Genomic DNA, 14,284 nt, shown 5'->3' on the forward strand with positions numbered 1-14,284 from the left:
TATTCTTTATCCCGCAGGGGGCGCCATCGCTCTACCGAGCAAAACCTTCCTCCCGTCGCGGTGCACTTGGATACGTGTAGAAACTTACCAGTATTTTACGGCGTTACTTCTCGGACCGTATCGCATCACACACGAGTTGCGGTTGATAAAATGAAGTCCTTGCTGGTGTCTTTGATGCTCGTTTGGTGCGCAAATGCTCAACTGAAAGGCCGCAAAGGTAAGACTTAACTTCCACGCCACGCGCGTAGCCTTTCATGAAGGGCATTCATCCAAAAGGGGAGAAAAAGATCATCTCGCTCTTCTCCAAAGTTGCATTCAGTTTGGGGTCAAAATTTTCTTTATTTAGTTATTGCCACATAAGATCTGCGCCAGTATGGGATTAGATAAATTTTTCTTCTTTGTTGTTCCTTTGTAATTGTTTTATAATGACATCCCCTGCATATGTTTTTAATTTCCTTGAGCTCATCCTCTCCTTTGTAACCACCAATGCAGGTTCGGGGGTGTTGTGCACATTTAAAGACAAGACATTCAAGCCCGGAGACAGTTGGCATCCTTTTTTGGAGCCCTTTGGACTCATTTTGTGCATGCGCTGCTCCTGCACTGAGGTATCCCTTTGTAACTTTTTAAATTGAAACGTGGATTATGATTCCATGTGACGTGACGATCATGACGTGGTTTGTTTCAGACAGGCCATGTAAAATGCAGTAAAATTAAGTGTCCTCCTCTGCCGTGTGGCAAGCCAGTTGCCGACCCGCAGCAGTGTTGTCCACGATGCACAGGTACAACATTTATTGAGCCAAGGCAAACCATTGACTACGATATCACCACACAGCCTCAAACAAACTTTTTTATTATTTATTTTTCAAAAAGTCTAGTTAGGACTTAGCGGAAAACCTGTTTAGATGGCAACAGGTGGTTACACAGGTTAATTGTCCCCTTCTGCCATCTAGTGGACGAACAGTTAAATGTTACATGGTGGCAGTGAGCTCCAACTCACTTCACAATAAATATCAGTTTGAGAAATGGTGAAACAAACATAAAATAAGAGGCGTCAAGCTATTAAGTGCCACTATTAATTGATCTTTACTGTCAAATTAAACATGACGCACATTACATGCATATTTAAAATAACCACAAATATTAGCTTTTGGGAAGTACCATAATGCTAACCGACAGATATTTGAAAACAAATGGTGGAGCAACACATATAGACTTACAGTGTTATATAACAAAACAGTCATATATTCTTTATCCTCTATGAAGAAGGTCTAGTAATACAGCATCTTATTTCATTTGCCGTGGCACAGGAGTTTGGTATCACAGCAACCACACAAAGCCATCCTTGTTGTGACTCAATACATACAATATACTATCCTATTTTGTTAGATGCGTCCAAGATCCCAGCAGGTCTGAGAGCTCCTGTGAAGGTGTGCAGACATAACGGAACTATCTATCAACCTGGAGAGACTTTCACCAAGCATAATCTACCAGCCAAGCCCGGCAACCAGTGCACGATGTGCTCGTGCTCTGTGAGTCACACCATTTCCCATTATTGTATGACAGAATGGAGTAGCGCCATATCCTGTCGACATGCATTGACACGATGTAACACGTATGGTTGAAAGGGCGATTGTATAATTGTGGGAGAAAACAGCAACAATGGTGATAGGTCTTTACCTGTCGTGACCATTTGCATGAGCATTCTCCATTATACCACGTGGAAATATCTCACAAAAGCTATTTTCTCTTAGCTTCTGGAACTAAAAACACCTCTCACCATTTTTTTTTCACCCTCAGAATGGAAACATCTTCTGCGCAACTAAAACTTGCCAACCAGTCACTTGCTCCTCCCCGGTCACGCTTGCCGACACCTGCTGTCTGGCGTGTAAAGGTAGTCCAACGTCTTCCAGCTGTCAAAGAAACATATCTCTTTTCAACTTGGACTCGAATATTTTTTTGGTCAAAGGCTTGAGTGAGCGTGTGACGAAATTTTAAAATAAGCGCTAAAATAATCATTATATTCATTTATCGTTTCATATTGTTGTGCAATTTTATTGAATTCAAATTCACTCTTTGTTTCCTTTTAGACTCCAACGCTAGTGGCTCGTCATCAGCAGAGGATTGGAACCAGCAGCTCAACAGAGGCGTTGTGTGTTATTTGACAAATACATTTCGAAAGTTAATTTCACATGAATTACATGAATTTTTTAAATCTTTTTTTTGATCATTTACACAAAATATTTGCATTGCTCAAGTATCCGTCCTGTATGTGTGTTTCTAAAAGAGACATTCAGTAGACCAGTGTTCCGGAGAGCTGGCTGGAGCACGTTCCCCCCGGGTCAGGACTTCTCCCAGACACCTGAGCCTCAATAAACTTAACCTCAGAGGGGCTGCAGAGACCACTGTGAAGATTTTGTTGCAGAGGAAGCATCCGAAAGGTTTGGCCGCAGTTTGTTTTGCTAAAAACTGTGCTGTGTGTGAAGATGGAATAGTCCATTGCATGTGAAGCGAGGGGGTGTACCCGTAACGATGACAGATTTAGATCTTCACCCTGTATTACATATAAATTAATATTTGGACAAAAGAAAGAAAAGCAGGTCCATCTGGGGTTAGGGGCTGCCTCCCCACCACTAATGCAGTTTTTTTTTTCATTTTATTTTTACGACCTATTTTTTCTTCCGACAGTCACACACCAACAATTACAATTACCCCCCCCTCTCCTCGTCTCGCTCATCAGCATGTTTATACAACGGCAAGACATACTCGCATGGAGACATGTGGCACCCGGTATTGGGGAAGGTCCTGGAGTGCATCGTGTGCTCGTGTAGCGACGGCCTGCAGGAGTGTAAACGCATCACGTGTCCCAGCCAGTATGCGTGCCAACATCCGGTAAAGTCACCGGGAAAGTGCTGCAAGACGTGTCCAGGTAGCCAAACACTGCGCGCTATGTTTTCGATTAAGCTGTTGAAACTCATCCACACTCCCCACTTGTCTTCTCATCTAGAACATAAAGCTGCAAGTAATCAGACTCAGTGTTACTCGGGCCACAAAAACAAACTTTTGGTGTATAAAGTGGAATCAGGTTTGAAGGTGGACTCCCCCAGCACAGTTCGGATAATGGCCGTTGAACGAGCAAATACGGCTGAGGTGGAGGTGCAAGTGTGGAAGATGCTCGATGGTACAGTACATCTCGTATTTGTGGATTTGCCTCCCAAAAAAAAAAATTCTGGTATGTAAATGACTGACTTCTCTCATACAGGTATTTTACAGCTGATGGAAATTGGAGATGTTCAAAGGAAAGATATTCAGCATCATCCGGAAAATTACACATTACTGACAACAGTTGACGAAGGTAACTTTCGGACTGTTTCTGAATCATAATTGCGTGTTTTTATTTAGAACGTTGCTGATTCCTTTTTTTTTTTTCAGACATGTGGAGTAAATTCAAAGAGGGAGGGGGCAAACTGCATCAAGCCGCGGCCGTTTGTGAAGACGGCATTCGGGAGATGGTGACGTTTCTCAATCCCAAGCAGGTCGAAGGCCGGTGTCCGCCTTAACTCGCTTTCGGTATTGGATTGTGACTGGACACTTTTGGGAACAGTATTAACGCATACTCTAACTGCATGGGAATCATTTGCTAATCCAGGGTACGAGGCTACAAGACAATTATTATTTTTAATATACATATTTATTGTAAATAAGACTTTTTCCTCACATGATGTAAAGTTATTATTAGTAGAGTGCTCTTACAGGTCTTTAAAGAGGTCCATTAAGTTGGCATCTGGGGATGACTGATATGTTGTGATGTATTAAACAGACGTCTATGAGAAAACAAAAACAGCTCAGTTTTCATTTTCAGTTTCACATTTTGTGTTGTACAATGAGATAACAAAGCCAAATGTGTGACTTTGGTTCTGAAAGTACACATGGTTCTCAGTTTCAAAATGGCAGCAGCGTATCCGAATATGGTGGCCTTCAGAATCCACCGAAATATAACCTGTTTGACGTCAAAACCAATGAATCATTTGTCTGTCTTTGCTTTTATGTTCACTTGCCTCCAAATTTCCATACAAGAGAGTTATGATCACATAGTATGATTTAAAAAAAATGTCAATATGGCAGCTGAGCAAATGGTTCGACCATCTGTCCCTCAATCAAGCGGGTCAAATGTCAACTCAGGCCTTCCTGTGTGGAGCTTGCATGTTCTGCCTTTGCTTGCGTGGGTTTTCTCTGCCTTCCTTACACATTGCACAAAAATATATGTTAGGTTCCATGAAGACTCTAGATCAGGGATGGGCAACTTAAAGGCTGGGGGAACCCTCAATTTTTCATCAGTGCTACTTGAGGGCCAAAAGTACCACACACTTCCGAACCAGTTGTATGACAAAACTGCTTTTTTTTTTTTTTTTAAATATGGACAAAATGCCTGCAAAATACATGCCAAATATTTTTGCACCTAACCCAACATTTACGGGTTTGAAGTAATTAACAAAATAATCACAAACTGTAATTTCTTTTCCTGTGCAAAAGGCTCTTTTGCATAAAAAAAAAAAAAAAAATCTCCATTCAAGGACGGCACAAAACTGCGGATCAAGAAACCAACATTAAGCGCACAAATTCATTTTGTAGATGTTTTCAGAAAACAATCAACTTACTTGAAATTTTAATATAAGTGAGGTATTACGTTTACCTGCTTATTCCAATTCCATAAAAAAAAAAAAAAACACTCCCACGCACCTTGTAGTATAAGGCAGTGTAAGAACCAGTGTAAGCACAACTATCCTCCCTTACACCTGGTAATCCAACATGCAGATCACCTCAATCCTATTTGATCAACAGGTGTCACGTTATCTGTGCGTTTCCCATGATTCAGCGTGCGCTGCCAGAACGCTCCAGAATAATATTGCTCCTCTATGAACTCCTCGTGTGCGCCCTCCCCTCCAACAATGACTCATTGTACTCCTTTCACACTTTTCGCGCCAGATCGCTCGCTCCCTCTCACACTACGGGAGATATTTCCAATTTTGCATGCCTTCATTACTCACACAAAGATGTTGGTGTAAGACAGCTTGCGCGGCCTCTCAGTTCACATCGATACGCTTCTGTCTGACCGTCTAGTGGGAAAAGCCCGTCGTTTATTTTGCTCAAGGTCAGAATTTGTCACAGGCTCTCGTTGAGCTCGGCATGCTGACTCTCTTGGCTCCGCGAGTTGTAGCAGCTGGGGGCAGTCACTGGGTATAAATCACACTTTTGCTCTGGCGTCCGTTTACCTTCGCTCCACCCTACTGCCATGCACAACAGTGAAAAGTGAAGCACATTTGAGAATCAGAGTCGACGACTTAATTAGACTTTGAGCAACCACACAGTCGTTTAACACAATCATTTTATTGGGATGATAATCAGTCACGGTTTGGGCTAGTACCGGTCATGACTTTATTTCCGTCATCTCCATGAAGGCATGCACGCAGAAAAGCAACTTCAGTCATTGCTTCTTGTCAAGTGTGATTTTCCGGCGTACTCCAATAAAGTGTAATTGCACATCCACTCCAGTAGTTGGCAGTGGCGCTCTCTTTGCCCATTGTGCGCAGCGAGTATTAACTCTGCGGTGTAGGTTTGTTTTGCAACAAAAATGCTATTATTTAGAGTTGCAGCGGTGTGAGAGCCGTGGTGGGGGGGCGCAAATGGTTTTCTTCTTGCTAGGGGGGGGCGTAACAGAAAATAATTGAGAAAAAGAATATTTAAATTTTTTTTCTAGTATACAAAATAAGGCTTCAAAATCATGAAAAATCAAGCCCTTGTCTACACTCTCAAACGCTGTTCGCTCCTCTTAAAATCTCCACTGGCTGCAATATGGTAAATTCTATACCAAGTTAGCTTTCCCTGCCACATTTAGCCTAGCTAGCTAGCTAGCGGGCTAACTTCACTTTCCAGGGTCTTCAATGGGAAGTGAAGGATCGAAAGAATTGTAGCCAGTTGTATTACACGGTAATTAAGCCTTACAGGCGTGTTTGCTTTCATTGGTAATTCATGCACTCTGGCGTGTTTATACTTCATGACAAATACTTCAGAGATATGCTGAGGGCCCTGTTATTGTTTTCACTCCCTAATGTGAGTCATGCCAGAGATTCAAAGACAATAACAGCACAAGAGTCATGAACACTGTGTTCCTCGTCATCACCTTTAAATGTGAACTTTTTATTCAGATGCTTGCAAAGAAATATTGTTTGAATGATTGCGATGCGTCATGGCCTCTTGTTCGGATCGGAAAAAGGGAAAGCATGAAGGGCGCCAGTCTGAAGCGAGCTCATTTGGCACTTGATTAATGAGCAGTGTTGATGAGGTTCTTTTTCGCCACGGCCAGATTTGGTGTCGATTCATTTGATAGCCGAGCTCGGGTGGGCTGACCTTTACTTGGACTGTCAGGTAAACAATTTGGACAACGTGAGCCGTTCAAAGAATTTGGACTTTGTTTGATTTTGGATAATGGCAGTGCTATTTTTTATTTATTCATTTATTTTCAATAATACTACCACATTCATTACAATACTTGTCTTTTATATCTTTGGTTATATTCGTAGATCATTTTCACGTCAGACAATTTCAAACTGCTGCGCACCAGATGTCCCCCTGCATGTGGTGTTGTTGCAACTTGTCACAAATAATCACAAACAGGAATTTCCATCAGAAAATGCAGCACCGAACTTCGATGACACATAAAGGTCAGTTTACCGGTCACGAGGAGCTTTAAACGTTGTAAACTGTCTCAGGAGCAGGAAATGGTGTCGAAAAAACATCGTCATAGCCGCTGGGATGTTGTGCGGTAGTTAATTATTCAAAACAATAATACTTAATATTCATCATCCTTTGTACTTACTATCAATATAATTCCTTTGTTTTGATGTCCTTGCACATTGCCTCTATAATTCTAAACATCCACACACACGCGTCATGAAACGCTTTCAGTTATTTTCTCCTTGGATGCGACTCAAACAACTCTTTCAGCTCGCTCCAGCTTCTCGGTATTGACTCCATTTTCCGTTTCTCTCCTGAGAAAGCGCCTGTATTTTGTCTCCAAATCCCTGAGCAGCATAAGTGGCTCCTTGTGTTCGGTCTTCTCACAAGTGAAAAAAAAAACGTACACGTGTAAAAAGGTGTTACAACACAATTGTCGGTGTGAACTGTGGATGCCTCATTTTGTTTTGCACTTACTCTCATTTCCTTAATTAACTGGAGAACCAATTCACTAACTTGTTGTCTTGGTCTCAACAGTGGGAGATCTTTAATTTGTGCCAAAAAAAAAAAAAATAAATAAATAAAATTCTGTTCTCATCATAAATCTCTCGATTGTAATTTAAAGCATACAATGCAAAGGGTTTGTGTGTAGCGTGGCCAAACCAGTTGTCTCTAAGGCGTCTGGATGCTATCAAGTCTTGCTTTGGAGCCTCTGTAAATATTAAGATTCTTCAGTGTGTTCTCCAGCATCTGAGCAGCTGTTTGAATTCCTGTTAAAAAGAATATGGGCATTCCTCTTCACCATGGGGCCATTGTGCAGCCAAAGCGTTTTTAGGCCTGGAAGAAATTCTGCCGAATAAAAATAGCCGCAAGTCCTCACCATCGGACCGCACCACATCAGGATTTGATTTAGCTTGTATCTTCTTTGTGGAGGGAGAGAATCTCTCAGGCGCAACTCCATCCTCCTGTCTCTTGGAACTTTCACCGTTGTCTTTTGGAATGTCATTTTTCATTTTCATTATGGCCTAAATCAATCTGAATGTATGTTGTAGCACACCTAATTAGATAGGACAAAAAAATCACGTCATTAAGAAAAAACAAAAAAAGGAGGGGTAGGAGGAATAGTGACAAATGCAGAAGTGTATATTTTAAGAATTTACAAGTAGTACATCTATTAATTAAATAAAATTAAGTATAATAATTTTAATAAAACATACATTTTTGATATCAGAAAGTTTTTTTTTAATATAATTTAATAAGTATATATATGTATTATTTTGTAAATACTGCATCTCATATTCTCAATGCAGTGTTACATGGGTTCCATCTCGTGGTATGACAAAGAAACACTGCCCAAATACTGTTCAGTTGTATTTCATTTTTAAATTCAATACTTTTGTCTTGATTTTGACAAACACATAGACCAACTACCCGACTGTATTTTGACACTTGCCATGATGCCTTGTAGCGCTAATATATTTTTAGACAGTTTAATAGCCACTGTTACAAAATGTTGATATATATCATTGTTGAATGATTTGAAGATAATATATCATCCAAGCAGTAGAATTACAAAACAATCACATAATGACCTCTTAAAGTTTTAAAGGCCTCTAAAGACGTCAGAGGACAATTTGTTGTTATCAAGTGTCAGACTATGTGCTGTCTCCAGAACGCTTGTACTAAAGAATGCAATAAAATTAATGGACAAATACGTTTAAGAACTCTTGAGAGCAGGTAGTTTTCACTTTGACAGTTGTGCACCACCTGCTGGCCAATTTAAGAATTGTAAAAATTCTATTTCAAATCAAATAATAAGACGACTTCGCAATATTCTGAATATAAAGGCCCCGTTTAGTGCCCCAGAAAACAACTTAGGCCCAAAGGGACACTCAACACCTGCTCACTGATGTTGACAGAGCACAATTTACAGTACTACTCCAGACTCTGTGGGTTGTTAATTGCTCTTGGGCTGCTCTCTTTCTTCCAAGACTTATAATTTATTCACCTTGTTTATTTGGAAATGTCCATGATGGAAATGACTGAGACCACGCTAGCTCTCAAAGACAGAAGCAGTAATAACCGAAGTCCCCCTCCATGTCGAGTGCCATCGCCTAGCAACAGCGAGTCATCACTATGCCTCCTGTCCAGTAGGTGGCGATAAAGAATTTATCACCAAACGCGGAAGTGAGAAGTCAGCATTTTCGTTAAGTCATATATTTATTCATAAGAAAAATTAACTTGAAATCCGGGCATCAGACACCTACTCTAATGAAAATATACGACTATTATTTCTATCAAAACCGGTTTGGCAATATGACAGCTGAGAAGGATTTTTTGAGGACGTCATACTGCGCATGCGCTGCAATGGCTCCTCGACTCGACGCGCAGGTACATTATTTCTTTTTATTTTATTTCACGAATGGTTTCTGCCGTCTCGATGGATAGTATCGAAAAGTAAGCACACAACAATTATGGCGCCTTGCGTGGTAAAACACGGTGCAGGTTTGCGTAAGCGGCGCCCAAGCGAACACGGAAGTGTGTAGGAAGTAGTTCTCTCTTCCGCGTCTCTGGCGTTCGTCCCTCGGCGTCCGTGTCATGATCGCTGGGGCTCGTTGCTCCCCTTAATGAAACGAGACAGTGTGTCGATCAGCTCAAGGTGACAAATGTGAAGCGGTACAAGTGAAGGTAAGGACTTTTCTTTCCGTACCGTGTTGCACAACGACGTGATGCGTGTCAATGTGAACTCTTCTTCCCTGCTTTAGAACGTGTGCAACCAAGATGTTGTGACTTGATAATAAACGTGCTACATGACCCCTCAGGAGCTGGTGCATCATGGGGAACACGCCATCAAAGAGCGACGGCGGTGAGGAGCCACCAAAAACAACTTTATTTGAGAGGGAGCCAAGTGGCATCACGTACAGAATCCCTGCTCTCATCTACTTGAGGCACAGTGGCACCTTTCTTGCCTTTGCGGAGAAGAGGACCTCTTCACGTGATTGTGATGCCAAACTCCTGGTTATGAGAAGAGGGGTGCAGAGTGATGACGGATCTGTTCAGGTAGGCAATAAAAGGAAAAAAATTGAATGTACTCTCCTGCCAATGGTCGTGCTGGTGATTCTCTTTCGGTTTAACCTATGAGGTGTGTCACAAAGGTTCCTGGAATGGTGTCACCACATAGTTTTCATCCCTTTCAGTGTCTCTCTTTTCCCTGTTCTAACAGTACTGTATTATATTTATTTTATTTCTATAAATCTTTATATAATCACGTGAAATGACTACACTAATTAGTACACAACCTGTTTATCCGTGCATTTCTCAGTGAGCACAATTTTGATGACAATTACATCCAAGATCTAAAATTTAAGCTTTGCCACACTGGTGGCACCTCCGAAACACAAATTGGCAAAAGTACAGATTTGTGTGTGCACATTGTCAATTTATTATTAATGGACCACATTTATGGGAATATTTTGAAATACAATATGATGTGTTCTTGTGCACATTTGCTTCACAATTTTGACATTCAAATCTTGGCTTTGGAACTTCATGGAGTTAAGAATTGGCTTATCCTTGTTGTTTTATTGTGGTGGTTTGGAACTCCCCTGGATCATGCCGAGAGCTGTTTCACATATTTTAGTTTGTTTTTTATTAGTGTTTTGAAGGATTTAATATGAAGCAACTCTTGTATTATATTAAAACGGGTTGTGGCTGGTGACCTGCCAATAACATAAGACATTTGAGGACATTTCAGCGATCGCGCTTGATATGATTTTATTATACATTAACATCATTCCACTGTGTATGGGCAAAGGTCAAAACTGCGAATGATTGTTTTTTAAGGCTTCTGGTGTAGTAAATGTTCTTAGAGTTTGCAGGAGTACCAAATGAAGAGTCCAGTGAGTGTAGTTAACCGCAGACTCGTCCTTCCAGTGGCTGTCGTGCGAGGAGTTGTCAACGGCATGCCTGCCGGACCACCGCACCATGAACCCTTGCCCCGTGTTTGAGAAAAACACCAGCACCTTGTTTTTATTCTTCGTCTGCATCCTGGGCAACACCTCAGAGCAGAGGCAGATCATCACAGGTAAGAACAAGACGCGCCTTTGCTACGTCACCAGCGGCGATGACGGCCACACCTGGAGCGAGGCCAAGGACGTTACGGCGAACGTGATCGGACAAACTATTCGCGAGTGGGCCACTTTCGCCGTGGGTCCGGGGCACGGGGTCCAACTGGAGAACGGGAGGTTGATTATCCCAGCCTACGCCTACTACATCCCGTATCGGTGCTTCTCCTTCCCTGTTCCTCACACGGTTTACCCGCGTGCGCTGACGGTCTACAGCGCGGACTTCGGCAAGACTTGGCACATGGGCAAGATGCTCCTCAAGAAGTCGTGCGAGTGCGAGATGGCGGAGATCATCGATCACGAGGGCCGAAGTCACTTGTACTGCAACGCTCGCAACTTCGGCGGCCACAGATGCGAGGCGCTGAGCGAAAACAGCGGCGTCTGCTTCGACAAACCCCGCACGGCTCGTGAGCTGGTGGAACAACCCAAAGGCTGCCAAGGGAGTGTCATCGGCTTCCCCGCGCCCGAGTTCATCCCCAGTGAGGACAGCGAGAACAAAACCTGCGACACGTCCCCTCTGTCTCCCGACACGCAAACCTGGCTCCTCTTCATGCACCCGACCCGCAAGCACAGCCGGCGAGATATGGGCGTGTACTTGAACCGCTCCCCCCTGCACTCGCGCGGGTGGGACCGACCCAGGGTCATCCACAGCGGCCCCAGCGGCTACTCAGACCTGGCCTACAACCGGGACAACGACCTTTTCTCGTGCCTGATGGAGTGCGGCAAAGAAAGCGAACTTGAGCAGATTGCGTTCATGTCGTTCACGCTCAAAGAGGTCATGCAGACAAACAGGAAGATGTGCTAAATGACTCCCGTAGCTTCCGCAAGCTTAACATCTTAGCATGAACGATGCTATGCTAACATCGCTCGGTATCTTCTCGTGGTCCTCTTTGTGGAAGTGCGCATGCATGCAGGAGTTGTGTGGTCTGATGTTGACTTATTTACATGACAATGTATTTAAGTCCAATGTGCTACCATATTTCCTCAAATAGTGGCTGCGGTGCAAATGTATGCAACTGCAGTATCGGCCGTTTATTTGTTGTCAGCATGTATCTGAGAAATGCTTGTGTCAAGTTTGAGCTGAACACACGGATATCTTGTCCAGGGAGAATTCTTATTTGTGTTTTACAGCGGGACGAGATTGTGTAACTTCCTCGCCGTCGCACTTTCTCTTTGCGTGTCCCTTTTTATTGTTAGTCCCTATCAATAATGCAGTGCAGTAGCGGTAGATTTCGCTTCCCAAAGTAGTCAACAGATGGTGATTTGAGTCATTGCTACTTTTACCGTGACTTGATTTGACAAAAAGGCTCGATTCTGAACGTTGCACTTTGGCGTGAAAGACTCGGGATTCAACTTGACTTGAAACATGATGAGATGTTATACATAAAATACCTACAGGTTAGGTAAATTGGATCATACAATCGTTATTTAACCTTCATGATATGTTTACATCATGTTCTTGGTGGCAATGACGTGTCTGTCGCCCACGGACAAAATGTGACTGGCTGTGATTGCCGTGGATGCCGGGCCGGATTTTGAAACTCTTAAACATTTGCTACGACGTTCATGATCATGGTCGGCCATATTAAAACATTTGTAAACGTGAGATTGGAGGTGGTCCGTTGTGGGGTGGGAAGGATACACCGCATATAAAAAGTCTACACACCCCTGTTGAAACATGTGATTAGAAACAAATCAGACAAAGATGATTCTGTCCAATTTTAAAATATTATATAAAAAATAAAATAAACTTAATAGGAGAATTGCTGTTCTAGTGGGCTTTGCCTGACGTCAAATGACATGAATGATGAAAGAAGTTTAAAAATTCATCATCTTGGTCTTATTTTTTTTTACCATGACACAAAAAAAATGATTTGAACCGGGGTGTGTGCACTTTCCATCCATTGTACTTGAGACAGAGTGTAAAAGCGTTATTTAGACCGATGCAAGCTGTCTTCTGACGTCTTTTTCGTTTTTTTAGTCGCTGCACTGTTGTGAAGCCACGGCACTTGTGTATTTTTAAATTTGTCATCTCATTATTTGTTGAAGATCTTAGCGTACTCTGCGACTAATCAAGGCACGCCGTCTATTAGCGTGAAGGCCACTATTTGAGGACATAAGCTATTTAAGGAATGAAACTGTTTTTTCGGCTGATTTTAAGCATGCCGCTCTGCCATTAACCGGCTTTGTGTGTGTGTGTGTGTGTGTGTGTGTGTGTGTGCGTGCGTATGTGAGGGAATGTGCGTGTTTGCGTAGCATGCTTGACAAGTGTTCCTTACCACTTCCTGCGTCTTATGAAACTGTCTACATTTTTCCTACCTCTTTTTATTTTCCTTCAATCTGGGAGCGTAGCATTTCTTCCATGATCCGGCTTTCTTCTAATTTCATTGGACTGTACTGTGATTCACATATGCCTTCTCGTGTCATGCAGCCTTCATTCGGGGGACGGAGGGCGGCAAACGACCAGATTGCCACATTCAAACTGTGCCAAATTAAGTCATCTAAAACCTGGGAGTGGATTTTTTTTTCTTTCTACATTTGCTCATTTGGAGCAAAAAGTAATTCATATGTTTACAATTTGCCCGTCCATGTATGTTTTTCAGGGAATTTTTGTCCAACGTTTTTGAAGACGACGGCTGTGAATATCGTGTGCAATAGGCTGGTTGAAAGTAACGTGATCTCGCAAGAATTTAGTAGGAAATCACACCAAAATTCGACACTATATCTAGTCTATTTTACCTCAACCGAGACACAAAAAATACTAATGCAAGACTGCCAGAATCCTGCAAAATTCTTGTGAAGGGCGTGATTGTTGTTGATGGCTGATTTCTTTTTTTTTTTTTTTTGTAAGATTTCCAAAAGAAATTGCACGCACTGAGGACCCCATCATTTTAGGATCATTTTTTTTGCCAAATGTTCATGATTCTCCAAGTGATTGTTTACTAGTGTCAATGTGTTTTGTGTTGACTTGTTGTGGAAAGTGAAAAAAAGATGCATGGCATTTTTTTTTGTATAAAATAATAAAAATGATAAGCTGTCTCTTGGTCATGTTGTACATTTATGCCCTCAGAGGTTTCCAACTGAACTCTGGCTCTTCATACCAAAACAATTAACCCAAGTTTGGGTAAAAGTAACCCAATGCTACCCAGTGAGTAGGTTTGGAAAAACAATCCTTTATTTTTTTTAAGCGTGTTTCCCTCACTAAGGCCCTTTATTTAAAAAAAATAAATAAATAAAAAATTCAGACTTCACAATTGATCACTTGTACCAGTGAAATTCCTGAGAGCTGTCATGTGCCAAATCATGCAATGGATTTTCACTTTAGCTTTGCTTGAGTCTTGTTTAATGTCTGAAGATAAATGAGAGAAAATGAAAAGCATTTTGGGGGAAGTTCAGGATGAAATGTGTTCACATGACTTGGATCAAAT

The 14,284-nt window shown here is 42.0% G+C and overlaps 2 protein-coding genes across 4 annotated transcripts; both read left to right on the forward strand.

Moving 5' to 3' along the window:
- Positions 1–115: 115 nt before the first annotated feature.
- chrdl2 (chordin-like 2) lies at positions 116–4,015 on the forward strand. Its single transcript, XM_088278891.1, has 11 exons — positions 116–217; positions 493–605; positions 686–779; positions 1,387–1,529; positions 1,798–1,891; positions 2,088–2,149; positions 2,285–2,438; positions 2,738–2,926; positions 3,005–3,178; positions 3,260–3,352; positions 3,430–4,015. Exons 1-11 carry the CDS (start codon positions 151–153, stop codon positions 3,555–3,557), a joined length of 1,311 nt encoding a protein of 436 aa, XP_088135017.1. The 5' UTR covers positions 116–150; the 3' UTR covers positions 3,558–4,015.
- Positions 4,016–9,086: 5,071 nt separating this feature from the next.
- LOC148320172 (sialidase-3-like) lies at positions 9,087–13,166 on the forward strand. Of its 3 annotated transcripts, none has more exons than XM_088278895.1 (3): positions 9,087–9,420; positions 9,498–9,792; positions 10,666–13,166. In XM_088278895.1, exons 2-3 carry the CDS (start codon positions 9,568–9,570, stop codon positions 11,659–11,661), a joined length of 1,221 nt encoding a protein of 406 aa, XP_088135021.1. In that variant the 5' UTR covers positions 9,087–9,420; positions 9,498–9,567; the 3' UTR covers positions 11,662–13,166. The 3 variants fall into 3 exon arrangements, with proteins under 3 accessions (XP_088135021.1, XP_088135020.1, XP_088135022.1); XM_088278894.1 differs by having other exon boundaries at positions 9,555–9,792; XM_088278896.1 differs by having other exon boundaries at positions 9,089–9,123; positions 9,555–9,792.
- Positions 13,167–14,284: the final 1,118 nt, after the last annotated feature.

This window comes from Idiotropiscis lumnitzeri, chromosome 17, assembly GCF_059441095.1.
Source record: "Idiotropiscis lumnitzeri isolate Australia: NSW breed Sydney's pygmy pipehorse chromosome 17, RoL_Ilum_1.0, whole genome shotgun sequence".
NCBI lineage: Eukaryota > Metazoa > Chordata > Actinopteri > Syngnathiformes > Syngnathidae > Idiotropiscis > Idiotropiscis lumnitzeri.